Source organism: Gossypium hirsutum, chromosome A07, assembly GCF_007990345.1.
Source record: "Gossypium hirsutum isolate 1008001.06 chromosome A07, Gossypium_hirsutum_v2.1, whole genome shotgun sequence".
NCBI lineage: Eukaryota > Viridiplantae > Streptophyta > Magnoliopsida > Malvales > Malvaceae > Gossypium > Gossypium hirsutum.
The window spans coordinates 5,084,287-5,097,872 of record NC_053430.1 but is presented as its reverse complement, the minus strand read 5'-3'; the positions used below and the strand labels follow the sequence as shown (position 1 = coordinate 5,097,872).

General features: G+C 35.8%; 1 protein-coding gene across 1 annotated transcript; it reads right to left on the bottom strand.

Moving 5' to 3' along the window:
• Positions 1 to 799: 799 nt before the first annotated feature.
• Positions 800 to 8,989, bottom strand: LOC107939173 (uncharacterized). The gene is given in 6 exon segments (XM_016872454.2): positions 800 to 1,951; positions 2,045 to 2,270; positions 3,848 to 5,602; positions 5,858 to 8,040; positions 8,043 to 8,389; positions 8,539 to 8,989. Coding segments are annotated over 5 exon segments (5,007 nt in total). The 5' UTR covers positions 8,317 to 8,389; positions 8,539 to 8,989; the 3' UTR covers positions 800 to 1,382.
• Between the last annotated feature and the right edge of the window lie 4,597 nt (positions 8,990 to 13,586).

Sequence of the window (13,586 nt, the reverse complement as noted above, 5' to 3'; positions counted from 1 at the left end):
AAAAAAACGAAACCTCCACGTTATCATTTTTATACCTCAACTGCTACATTATCATTTTTCCACGTCAACTTACCATGTTGGCACTTAATGGTCACTAAGAACTTCAACAGAAAAATGAATTTAAGGGGCTTTATTTGACATTTTATAATTTAGCCAATGTAAAATAATGAGAAATTTTGAAAAACTACTTCTTTAAGTGGAATTTAAAAAGAAAAAGAAAAAGAAAATTGAGCCATTTAAAGTAAATTTATTTTCAGAATTTTGAAGACCTTAATATAAATGAAATTCTTCCACTAAATTCCATATTTACACCTGAGATTTTAAAAAAATTAAGTAATTCATAAAACGTAAAAAAAATTTACTTTGAACATGAAAAAATTTCTAAAAAAATAATAATCAGTAATACATGAAAGAATTATCTAAACATCAAAATCCTCTTAAGAAATTATGTGATCCAATTTCTTAAAAAACGTAAAGGAATTATTTAAAATGGAGTTAAATATCAAAGTTTTACATTAACTTTAATCCAATTTGCAATTTTATACATTCAATCCATAATTTTGTGTTGAATCCCTTAAATTCATCTTTACCAGAACCCCACACCAAACAACCCATTGCAATCAAAGTTTGATCTTAACATACCCTCACGATTAGGAAATGGTACCAAAATTAGATAGAGCAATGACGACACGGTTTAAAAGAAGTTGCTGTGGTTTCACATAAACGCTTACAAATCAGAAATTTCAGACGCATTGAAACGATGGGGAAGCGAAGCCAACAAAGGACTCCTTTTGACCTCTAATGAATCTCTGTGAACATCTTATAAGATAATAATAATTACTTACAGCATTTTCTGTTTTCACTTCAGACGTACGCTTTTGTTTTCATACATATATCTATCAATTCCAACCATTTCAATCACACAGGAAACCTCAATTTGATTCCAAACGGTATTTGAGCTAACCAGCTACTGTGATATGACAATATCAAGGCTAAGGGGGAATAAACGAACAAAATAAGAGATCACGGACCCAAAAGAAAAAAAAATCTGTACAGATATCAGCAGCCTAAATTCCATGCACCGCTTACTGGCAGGATCAAAACATCGTTTTTACGAACCGAGTAAACTGCTGCTGGGATTAAAAAGAACCTACGGGCCCCCAAAAAGCTGTGAAGTTAATGAACTGCCACGATATGTAGCAAAAGCAAAAATCTACGCCCACAGCTTTCCTGTTGGAACCTCTCCACTTGATCGGTCAATGGCAACTCCAGGCCACCCGTTTCCAGGGAAAACGGTGTCTATTCTCACGCATTCATCAGCTCCAAGAAAATGGCGCTGTCTAATTTCATTCACTCCTAGACTCTCTGTTGCATAGGTCATTCTACCCATCACCATTTAAGTCCTCAGAAGATTCTTTCATTGCCTCTGCAGTTGCAAGAGCAACCATGGCCTTGTGAATTGCCAGATCTGCTCTAAAAAGCAATCTCTGGGCTTTCTCTCTCTTGAACTTGGCCATTTTAAGTGCATGCTGGGCTGCGCTAGATGCATCACGCAATGTGAACTCATCAATATCAGAATTATCCCACTGTTCAGGACCGTGCCTTTGAACGCTATCACAGAAGTAATGCCGCTGGCTTGACCACTCACAAATGCCCCTGTTCCATTGGTGAATTCCATTTCTCTTGCCAATTAGCCTGTGATTGTATGAATCCATCATTTGTGGTCCATTTGATGGTAGAAAACTGCCATACTTTTTTGACTTGCTTCTTTGAAGTTTCTTGATATGATTCTTATCAAACCTATCACTGCCCATTGGGAAATACGCCATGTTACCAGCATCTCGTGACCTTGGTGATGCTTGAGACAGTGGGGAATCTTCTAATGATTCATAGTTATGTGCAGGATATAGAACCTTTTCATCCCCAAACAGGAAGCCATTTGATCTTCTGCCTGAAATTACAGCAAATGGACACAGTTTACAAAGGAAAATATTAAAAAAATTAAAAAATTAATAGGCAGAAAGTGAGCGTAAAGAACATTTACCAAAGGAATGACAGCCCTCGTGATCTACCAAGGCATGTTGGCTTTGACCGGAAACTGATATTTTCCTCTGGGATCTATGCTTTGACCCTTTATTTGGAAGTTCCAAACCCCGGGGTTTCATGCAGAAAGCAAACATGGGTGGCTTCTCAATGGATTTAGAGTTAGCTTTGGACATTGCTTGCTCCCACTCTCTCACTTGCTGCTGGTACCTTTCCCACAATGGCGGCTGCATGACAACCAAATATTTTATAATAAGTTGGACGTAATAAAATGTTTCAGATAAAACAAACCACATGAACAACAAACAAACCAAAGAAACATGGTAAAATTGTCAGATAAAATTACAGCCAGAAGAGATGAACTTGAAAACTCTTCAGGCTCTAAAATAAGATGGGAGATGGAAGCAATAATATACTGCTTTATTGGGTTCCCTCAAATCCTCATTTTCAAGTTAATCCAAACCGTTTTCTTTAAATTCCAAATAAAGCACTATGACATTACAAATGTAGTTATTGCCAAATCCTCTCAAGTGCTCTTCATCAACTATTTTTTTGGTTAATATTTCGGCTTCTATAGCACAATAGTATGTCTATGATTCCAATATGGCAATACTTGGACAATTTTAATTATCTTTTATGAATGAGAACTTAAGGCATGTTATTGGTGGATATATAAGTATTTACCTTGACACAAGATCCCACCTGCCAGAATGAAGAAAATTTCTTCTTTTCTAGTCAATGAAGAAAATTTCTTCTTTTCTAGTCCCTATATTTTAGTCTAGTAAAGTATTGTCTTCAACCATATAAATGGCCACTTGGCATAGTCCCTTTAAAACCCAAGAAAACTGTATGTATACATCATTCAAAACAAAAGCCGAGCATAAACAATTCCAGAAAAAAAAAGGAACTATTTTTAATATATTTTTTAACAAGTAATACATATACTTGGCTTTTTATTCTTTACTTCCATTTTTAATTTACTTCAAATACTTAATCACAAGATCATTAACATGCTAGGTGAAATATTTAAAAAGGATATGAAGCAAAATGTATTATAATCTATCTTTTCCTTTCCTTCAATAAACCAAACCAGGGTTGCTCATTATCCGTGCTTTTACTTTTCTTTACACATTTTAGCTATCCAAACAAAGAAATGAAGTACCCATTCCTTTCCCCTTAAAACCCTCTTTTCCTTTCCTAACTCAATCCAAACAAAGTGTTAAAATGAATAGGAATAGCCACTAAAATACAATTTCGACAAAATAGAATTAATATGATTAAGTGTCAAAACTTCAAAAGGCAATCAATCATCTTTACCCAGGAACATAATACAAAAGATCCCTAAGTTTTACACCATGGGTTCCATAGAAGCTACTAAGGTTGATTGCAATACACAGACAAGAAACAAGGACAAGATCCTAAGCTTGACACCTACGGTCCTTTGGAGTCGCACTTAAGCTTGAATGCATCACCCAAACACAAAAAAAAGATGCTGGAAATTATTGGATAAAAGTCTAAATATCAATAGAAAGAATACATTGGTTTAAATGAACTCCTACAAAATACAACTACTAATCCCCATGCTATGTTTGGGAAGATGAATTAAAAAAGTCTATTTCGATTTGATTGTTATGTGAATTTTGAGGATGAATCCAGAAATTAACTAAGAATCAATAGACCTGCATTTTTAGTGTACAAAATAAATCCATAAATTCCAATCTGCTCGTAGACTAAAAAGGATTGACATTATAGGCATAAAAGTCAAAGAAACAAATGCATGAAAAATAAGCATTTTGAAAGATACCTGGAGATGACGAATCAAAGGCATTCCAACTCTCTGCCTCTTCTGCTTCCAATGCCCATAGATTGCTGTGATTACTTTCATGGACCCAACTCCAGCCATGAGCTCCTGTATTTCTTCAGAAGTAAACTCATTGCACTGTTGAGTATATGCAGCCTTCTCAAACATGTCCATAATCTTCTCAAACATTTCATCAGACAATTCCAAAGAATTGCCAAAATCACTTCCAGAAGATTTCTGAATTATTGAAATCCACTGTTCATCATCACTATCCATGTCATATAAAACACGGGATGGATCCAAAGCCATCTCGACATCAGTTTCAACCTGACGCAAGTACTTGGAAGAACTGCGAACAAACGCCACTTCCACTGCGTTTTCATCATATTCCTCTATCAAGCGAACCCCAGGAATAGGAATGTTCTTCACAGAAGCAGCTCGAACATTTCGGTTGTAGCACTCTTCATGCATCTCCTTGAAAAGAGCCCACTGACTCCTGTCTGTGAACTCCAAGAGCCAATCCTTTCCTCCTTTCCACATCATAGCATGTGTAAAGCGATTGGTAGATCCGGGCTGCAGGAACTGATGTGCCTTGTAAGAGTACCTCATAGACCCCGACACTTTCACAGCCAGCTTCCATTCATTATGATCAAAAACCTCTAGCACAACCTGCACTCCACATTCTCGCCATCCTCTGTCACCAATAGTAATTAGTACATTTGCATCACAAGATAATAAATCCAAGTTCCTCTGGGAGCCTCTAGAAACATCAGACGATCTCTTCTCATTAGCCCTCCTAATTCGCTTGTGAGGAAGAACTCTCTGCTGCAGGCCTTTACTTTTTGAGCTGTAATCTAAACTTCCAAGGGGCATTGAGTATGACACCTGAGTTCGTGGCTTCTTAGGTCCATTTCCAAAATTACCGTGAAAGAAATCAGCCTTCCCATCTGACCATCCATGAGCATGAAAACCAATCGATGAACTACTTCTATTTCGATGCCATGTACTTCTAGGAGCAGTAGGATTAGGACTTGGGATAATGCCACTGTTCATATTCAAAGTTAAATCAGTAGACTGTCGTGTACTGGGTAATTCACTGTCAACATGCTTTCCATATTGATCAAAGGGTGGAATCTCAACCCTAATGCCACTCAAAATGGAACCAGACCTTGCAGTCTCCTTATCAGCATCAAATGGAGACTTTGATAACAAAACAAATTGCTGAGACTCAGAATTGTCACATTGTTGCTTTTGTAATGGAACTGAGGCTATGGCTCCAACTTCAGGTTCATGAGAACTGGCAAAAGTTCCATCAACAATTTGATCATTATTTTTGTACTCTCGAGAGGACTTTTTCAAGCATCCATTACCACAAACAGAGAGATCAGATGTTAACTCAGCATCAGAAGCAACTTCCTTCGATGAAGCCTTCAGATTTTTTTCTACGCTACTTTCAGAATTGTTGTTCATGGAGTCATCTCTACTAGAACTGTCATCCAACAACAAATTACCAGAGCTTCCTGGTTGCTCAATGGAGTCATGATCGCCAAAGCTAATGCGAGCTAGACTACGTTCCATAATTAGCTTAAGATGCAAACTAAGAAAGAATGTTGGTGCAGCACCAAAAGAAAGGGCAAACCAAGGAAGATTTCTAAGCTTCTCAGAATTGCAAGAAAACTGGCCAAGTTTCAGAAAACTAGATTCTCTGGAGACACCCATAAGGCTGATACCCTGCCTATACTTTCTCCTACTTAAACCCTGGTCAACAAAAACAAATTTCATACTATTTAATACAGATACCAACAATAAAAGAAAGGTATTAATATCTCAGACTGTACAGCAAGTTTAAAACTCGCAGGAGCCTATGGTTGATAGTTAATGAACACAACCAAAACTAAAACTATATAAAGATTTTTTGAGGCATGGGTGATCACAAGTAAGACATACTCACAAAAAAAAAAAAAAAAAAAACATGAGGATTCAATATCAGAATAACATGGAGAACAAGCATACCTCAACAGATGAGGAGACTTTGCAAGCAGGGGAACCAAGTAGCTGATTAGTTCCATTCTGAAGCGCCTTAATGTTATCATAAGTGCAATCAGACAGAGGTAATTGCCTATTGAGCAGACTATGTTTTTTCAGCTTAGAATCCAAGAACATCCATTTTGAATGCTTCACATCATGGAAGTTGTAAAAAGCAAAGACAATCTGCCTCCTGAAATCTTGAGAACAAGATAATTTGAACCTGATTGAAGTTACAGGCAACTGCATACCAGTATACTTCCCCTGCTCAGTGGGTCGATAAAATACCATCAGGACCTGGAAAACAAAAGCTATAGCCTGTTTCAGGGAACCTTCAAACAGGAAAAACCTGAGTCCAACTTCATTATCGACGAAAAGGATCTCCATATGGACCATTGGCCAGACAGTCATCACTGTACCACACTGCAGCAACAAAAAAGTACGAACTAGCCAAAGGCACTTTGTACCAAATAAGTTATTTGAGACAGAGGGCACAGGGAAGCTCAACCCAAGCCTGAATTGTTTTGAATGTATCAATGAGATATTTAATTGTAACTGCCCTGCATTATCACTAAACAACAAATCTCGTTCAGGATCCAGCCTTCCCAGGCAAGCATCAACTACACCCAAATCCTGAAATTCATCAACACAGACGAAGGATGTGATAGATTCAGAAGCACTACTGGTGATACAATTGCCTTTAGAAGCATGACACAATACATTATCTGTCCTGCGAAAACGCCTTCTAAAATATACGATAGGATGTTTTCTGTTGGAGTAACTAGTGCTACCCAAGGAAGAATCCTGGACCCTTCTGCTACCAACCGATTTGCCTGGCAATGCAGTGGAATTGAACAATTTAACTTTGCTTCCCTTCAATGAACCCTCATAGAGACAACCATTTTCATCAACAGCTTCATCACACGACAATGGTTGACCAGGAGAACTAAGAGATGAAGCAGATGTTTTCTGTCTCTTCATGGATCGCGAAGGGCAGGATTTGACACGATGAGTTGAGCGAGCCAACCAGGAGATGATGGGCTCAGAATCCATATAGCTCCCATTAGAACTGTCATCTTCTGTCATGAAATTTTTCTTTCCATTCTCTTTGTTGAGCTTCACATTCCTGATTCTATCATCAGAACCTCTATCTCGCCGAGTTCTTTTCCGTTGGGATTTGCAGGGAAGTTCACTAGGAAATAGCAGGAGTTTAAATCTCTCATTCCGTAAATCTATCCATTCCTCATCACGGTCATCATATTTGACATGATGAAGCTTTCTCTCTTTGTCATAGTCATAGACAAGGCCATAATACCAATTCTTGTCCAAAGGCCAAAACACCTTGATTCTTCGATTCAACACCCAGTCAGCATCCAAGTCTCCAGAGAAAATTTCATAAAAATGGCGCCTTTTCCTTGAGTTGACCTTCTCTTCATGACTTTTCCGTGGTCTCAATATCCTACCAGAAGCATCAACAGAAGCAGATTCAGAACCAGACAAATTCTTAGACCCAGAACTAGCATTCTGACCGGAAGATAAGAGAAAAGATAATCCATTATCAGATGGTGACACAGAAACTTTGCTGTTTGAAGAAAAGCCAGTACAGCATGGGTCAAACCGTGATGATAACATCCTTGCTGCATTTTCTTCTAGATTCTCTTCATCATCTTCTTGAAAGGCGTCACAAGTCTCTACTAAACTCTCAGCCATGTTAGCAACACTTTTATCACTCTTTACAGAATCTTTCCTCTTCCTAGGCTTCCTCTGTGGTTTTCTTAGCAAAGAGTCACCATCATTTACAGCTAAGAAACCAGCAACACCATCTTCTTCCTTCAAATGCTGAATTGAAATGGACTCACTGTTCCAGTTTTCCTTAAAATCATCAATCTTATCCTGTTTAACCTTCAAAGACTCATTCTGAATGCCAGAATCTTCACTTACTAACTTCACTTCCTCATTAACAACTTCTTTACAATTAGACCGCCCTGCCAACTTCAGCGCTTGCCCATCCTCAAATTTTTTCCGCCCCACAAACCGTCGTTTACGCCTTGGGATCTTAGTACCATTGTTGCCCAAACTAACTGAAATGCCATCAGCAGTACAGCCATTGTTTAATTTCTGGCTCAAACCCAACTTCTTCAAGCTTTCTGGATCATGCAACTTCGAACTGAACCCCCATTATACACTTCAGTTAAACTCTTGCTACTATCGCTATCATGGACGGTTCTAAAACTACTGAGAGGCAGAGATTTCCTACTCTTCTTTCTCTTGTTATTATTATTACTCCTCTTCTCACCATCACCTTCTTGCGAACTTTCTTTCCTCTTCAAGCTCCTATTTTCAGAAGACTCCTTTGAATCACCAGATTTATACAAACTCTTAAGATCCAAAGATCTTGATTTCTTAGGAATTTCCGCTCCATGAGAGTTTCCTATTCTATTTTCCATTAACAATCCCTCAATCCAAACAGGGAAAACAAAATCCCCCACTTTTCACATTCACATCACACATGATTCAGATCTGTAAAAACAAATTTGCACTCAAAAAAAACGAAAAATCCCTCAAATTTCCAATAAATTAGCCGATAAATCCCAATATCCGTATATTCAGATTATTTTGAACAAATCAAGCAATTAGCAAAGAAAATCGAAATAAACTACATTTGTTACCTGGATCGGTGCTTAAAAGAACATCAATTTCTCCGCCGAATAGTGAATATCAAGAGTACGAGCGTAGGCTAGGTTAGAATCTAGGGATTTTGAATTGAACCCTAAATCCCTAATAGATTTGTCGATTTTTAAAATTATTTTTGTTGATAATTCTTTTTCTGAAATTCCTTCTTTTTTTTCTTTTTTTTTTACCGTGAGAGACGGGACGAGTCTAGGGTTTCCTTCAGTTTCACGAGAGTAAGGGCTTAGATCGAAAATAACCAAAAACAAAATGAAAATCATAAATTAAAAATGGAAAAATTGGTAAAATGTATACTAAACTTGGCTTTTCGATTCAGCTACGTGGCAAAAAGTTAACCCTCAGATTTAGAAAATGCGGTGGGATCTTGTTCGGATTTATTTAAAGTTGCATGATTAATTAATACGGATTGATATTTTCGTGGAGAACAATGAGATTAAGGAACGGCACGATTGGCTATGCTGGAACGTGGACGGTTAGGATTTTGAGTTGATATGTGAGATGTGTGGTAGCGGCCCCAATTTTTTTTTTTTTATCATAAGCGGCTCGATTTGCTGAAACGTTAAATTTGAAGGAAATAAAAGGTTTTATATTTCACACTTCCATTTTGTATTACTTTAAATGGCCCTACTGTTTTCATAAAATAGCAAAAATGCCACCGAGATTTTCAGTCAGTAGGCGCCATTAAGCAAAGTGAGAAAGCCATCCGCTAGCACGAAACGTGAACAGAACTCCATTTCATTGTGAACACGTGGCAGAATAATAATGCGAGCAGTGCGGCGTATCTGAGCTTAAAATGGCGAGTTGGATGCCGATGGGCGTCTGAGTGAAATGGTGAGACGAAAAATTAAGGTTAATTTGGATTGACTGTTAACTTACTATATAATTATAAAAAATTTATTACATTAAATAAATATTTTTTAAATAGTTAAAAAGTAAAATAAATAATTTAAAAGCTATTAAGTTCAAATTTTAAGAAAGTAAAATTTAAAAGTATAAAAGAATGTAAAAGGAAAAATCATAATGATAAAATAAGAAGGATACGTGGTAATAAGTAAAAGAAAAAGGGTATAAGTGTAAAAAAAAACCAGTAGAGATATAAAATTTTCATTGGAGCTTAAAGCTCCGGTTGAAAAAAACTTCATCAGTGCATTGGTGAAAGATTTCACTGCGCTTGACCTAGCAATCTAAAAGGATTGCAGCAGTGCAATTGAGCCAAAAAGTGACTCTAAACGTGTTGCAGTGGAGGTAAAAGTGCATTCAAAAGTAACCTAATTGTTGAATGGATTTACAATAGACGAGTTTTTACCGGCAAGCCATAGATAAAACTACTCATTCCAATTTTTGTTTAAATTTTATGTTTGTAAAATATTATTCTAGATTTTCTATTTGTTATAATAATTAAATTAGCAGCTGGTTGATAAATTAAAAAAATTAATTACTGAAAATTTAAGTATTAAAATTTTAATTTACAAAAATTTATTTGGTTTATTTCTTAAAATTATGGGAATTAGACTATTTGATATTTGTAATTTTTAAAAGGGTAGACTATATAGATTATCACTCAATTTTTAATAATTTTCATTTTAGACACCAAAAAAGATATTTACAATTTAGGCACTAACATTATATAGTTTGAACGTTTTGGTCACTCTCGTTAAAATAGTAAATAAAAAAATGACATGAATTTTTTTTCTAAAATTATGATTTTCGTCATAATTTATGTAAAACCCGATTTATTGTTATACATTTAAATAAAAAAATATCATTTTAGTCACCCTAACCTTTTAATATAAATGAGGTTTACCCGTTAAAAATGAGGACATTTGCATTGCTGAGGGCCCTTTTCTCTAGAGTAAGATTAACGCAGCGGTAAGGAAAAGAAATTGGGAAGGGAAAATGAAGGAACGCAAGAAGGAAATGGAAGATCAGTGTTCTCTAATACCAAGAAATGAAGAACCTAAAGTTATTTCAATTTGTTATTCATATTACAAGCCTTATTGAGAACTTTATGGTCAAATGATAGTCCATGAAGAAGGTTTTTTAGGTGCCAAATTTGCAGGTCTGGGTTTCGTTGTCCTTGCCACTTTTTTAAGTGGTTTGATCCACCGATGAGTTATCAGGCAACAAATGTTATTGTTGGTATTTTACAAAAAAAATAAAAGAAATGGAGAGGAGGAGGATGCAACGAGTTTGCTACTTTACAGCATGTTTTGTTGGCCTGTACATTGTATTGCTTTTGCTAATGAAGTGAAGATTTACAGCATGTTTGATGAATCTTTATGTAGTTGTTGTGATTAGGTTTTTTATTGTTGTGAAGCTTAGGTTATGTATGTTGGATCTGAATGAAGCTTAATTTATGTATGTTTAATGAACCTTTGGTGAAATCGATTTAGTTATAAAAAAGATAAATATAAATTTAATTTGATTAAGCAATTGGAAACGAAAATTTATAGATTGTAATATGAAGCTAATATATGTACGGAGGGGTGAAAATTATTAAATTTTATTGATTAAAACTGTCAATTTTTAAATTTGAAAAATCAGTCAACTTGTTATGACTTTTTGAATGGGATTCAAAAATTTCTGTGATGAGATATCTTCAAAATGTTCGAATATCTCTCTCTTAGCTTCGAAATACAGTTTAAATCACTCAATTTCGAGTTTGGAAGCTCAAGTTATAATCGTTTTAGTGAAAATTGTGCAAGTAAAATTTTTGGACGGGATTATTACAAAAATTACGAGCTTAAATCATATTGTATTCAATTTTTAGACTTAATTTTTATTATATATGAGCCCTAATATTGTGTTTATTAGGTTTTATTATTTAATTAGTTATTTATTTCAAATTTTGGATTTTTTGAAATATTTTCAATATACTTGAGTGTAACAACCCAAAATCCGTGGGCACCAGAAAAGTGTGTTATCGGGCCTGCGTCTTAGTCAAATAAGTTCGAAAATAATTATTAAAAATATTTATGAGTCTAGTAGTGTGTTTAATTAGGTTTTAATTAAGTAAATTTAGCTTAATTTAGAGTAATTAGTAAAAAGGATTAAATTGAATAAGAGTAAAAGTTTAATTATAGATTAAAGAAAAATTAGAAGGATTTAAGAGGAAATTAAACCATTTCCTATAGCTAAGGCGGTTTAACGTGGAAAATATCAAAGATTTTATTGATTAAAAAATATATATTTATTTAATAATTAAGTATATTATATTATATTATATTATATTATATTATTATTATATATAAAAGAATTAAATAAGTTAAAAGAAACAGAATGAAAGCAAACGAAACAGAGAAGAACAGGGGAGAAAGAAAGGAAAGAAGAAAGAAAAGGGGAAATAAGGTTTATGAAGCTTGGAGTTAATTGGTAAGCTCAATCAAGTCCTTTTCTCATAATTTTGATATTTTAGAAGTCTTAAAACAAGTTTTTGATGAAATTAAGTTGTTAGTTTGGAAGTTCTTAGGTTTTTAAACAAAGTTCATGTTGAATAAAATGATGAAATTGTTGGGAAGAAACCGAACAACCGAAACAAAGCGAAAGCACAACCGGTGTTTTTTCTCTCCTTATAACTCCTGTAAAAATTATGGCAAGCACAATAGCACAAGATATGTTCTCTAGCAACCTTAATCAACCACAAATCAACTAATGCAACCACAACAAAAATAAATAGAGACACTGATATTTTTACGTGGAAAACCCCTTTAAATCAAGGGTAAAAAACCACGGGACTTTAGAGTCCGATAAAGAGCTCTACTATCATCAAATGTTCGACTACAAGATCACAATATCAAGCCTACAACAAGCATTCAACTTCGACAAGGCTAACAACATGTAATCTTTAGCAAAAGAGAGAAAAATGAGAGAACATCACCAAAAAACGTAGCTGCTGAAAAATGAGTATTTCCGACGCTACAAGACTCGAATGAAAAATCCGATCGTACAAAGTCAAGAACACCTTATCACCTAGCTGCTGTCCAAAAATCAGCTCAATCGAACCACGGATGGACCTTCGATCGAAGAGTTGATCACTGCTGCACCAAGCTTGAAAAACTGATTTTTCTATTCTCTTTCTCTCTATTTTTTTTTAGCTCTCTGCAGAAATTTCTGCCCACTCCCACGTTAATAAGCCAAAAAATTGGCTTTTGACAAAACCAAAAGAAAAGGAAGACAAAACATTGTGGCAGAAAATATGGGTTTCCCACATAGTGGGACCCATACCCAACAAATCTCCCCCTCCAACTATGTGGGGAATGCCTCTATGCCGGAGGTCAAACAACATGCTTTAAACTTTCCTCTTGGTAAGGCCTTCGTCAACATATCAGCACCATTATCATTAGTGTGTATCTTATCAAGCTCTAACAGCTTAGCTTCAATAACATCTCGTATCCAATGGTACCTCACATCAATATGCTTAGATTTAGCATGAAAAGTTGAGTTCTTACCAAGATGAATAGCACTCTGGCTATCACAGTACAGGACATACTTCTCCTGAGTAAAACCAAGCTCATGCACAAACTTCTTCATCCAAAGCATCTCCTTACACACTTCGGTTGCTGCAATGAACTCTGATTCGGTGGTGGACAATGCAACACACTTTTGCAGTCTCGATTGCCATGCCACAGCTCCCCCTGCATAAGTGATTAAGTAACCTGAAGTAGATCTCCTCGAGTCAATGTCTCCGGCCATGTCTGAATCTGTATACCCAACAAGAACAGGTTTCTCATTGCCGAAACAAAGTTTCATGTTGGAAGTGCCACGAAGATATCTCATAATCCACTTCACTGCATTCCAATGCTCTCTGCCTGGATTAGAAAGAAACCGACTAACTGTACCAACGGCATAAGCCAAGTCTGGTCTCGTGCAAACCATTGCGTACATCAAACTACCCACGGCTGAAGAGTAAGGAATTTTCTGCATCTCTTCCTTCTCCTTTTCCGTGGAAGGACTATGCTTAACACTCAATCTAAAGTGCATAGCAAATGGAGTATTCACCGCTTTAGCTTTGTCCATACTAAACCTT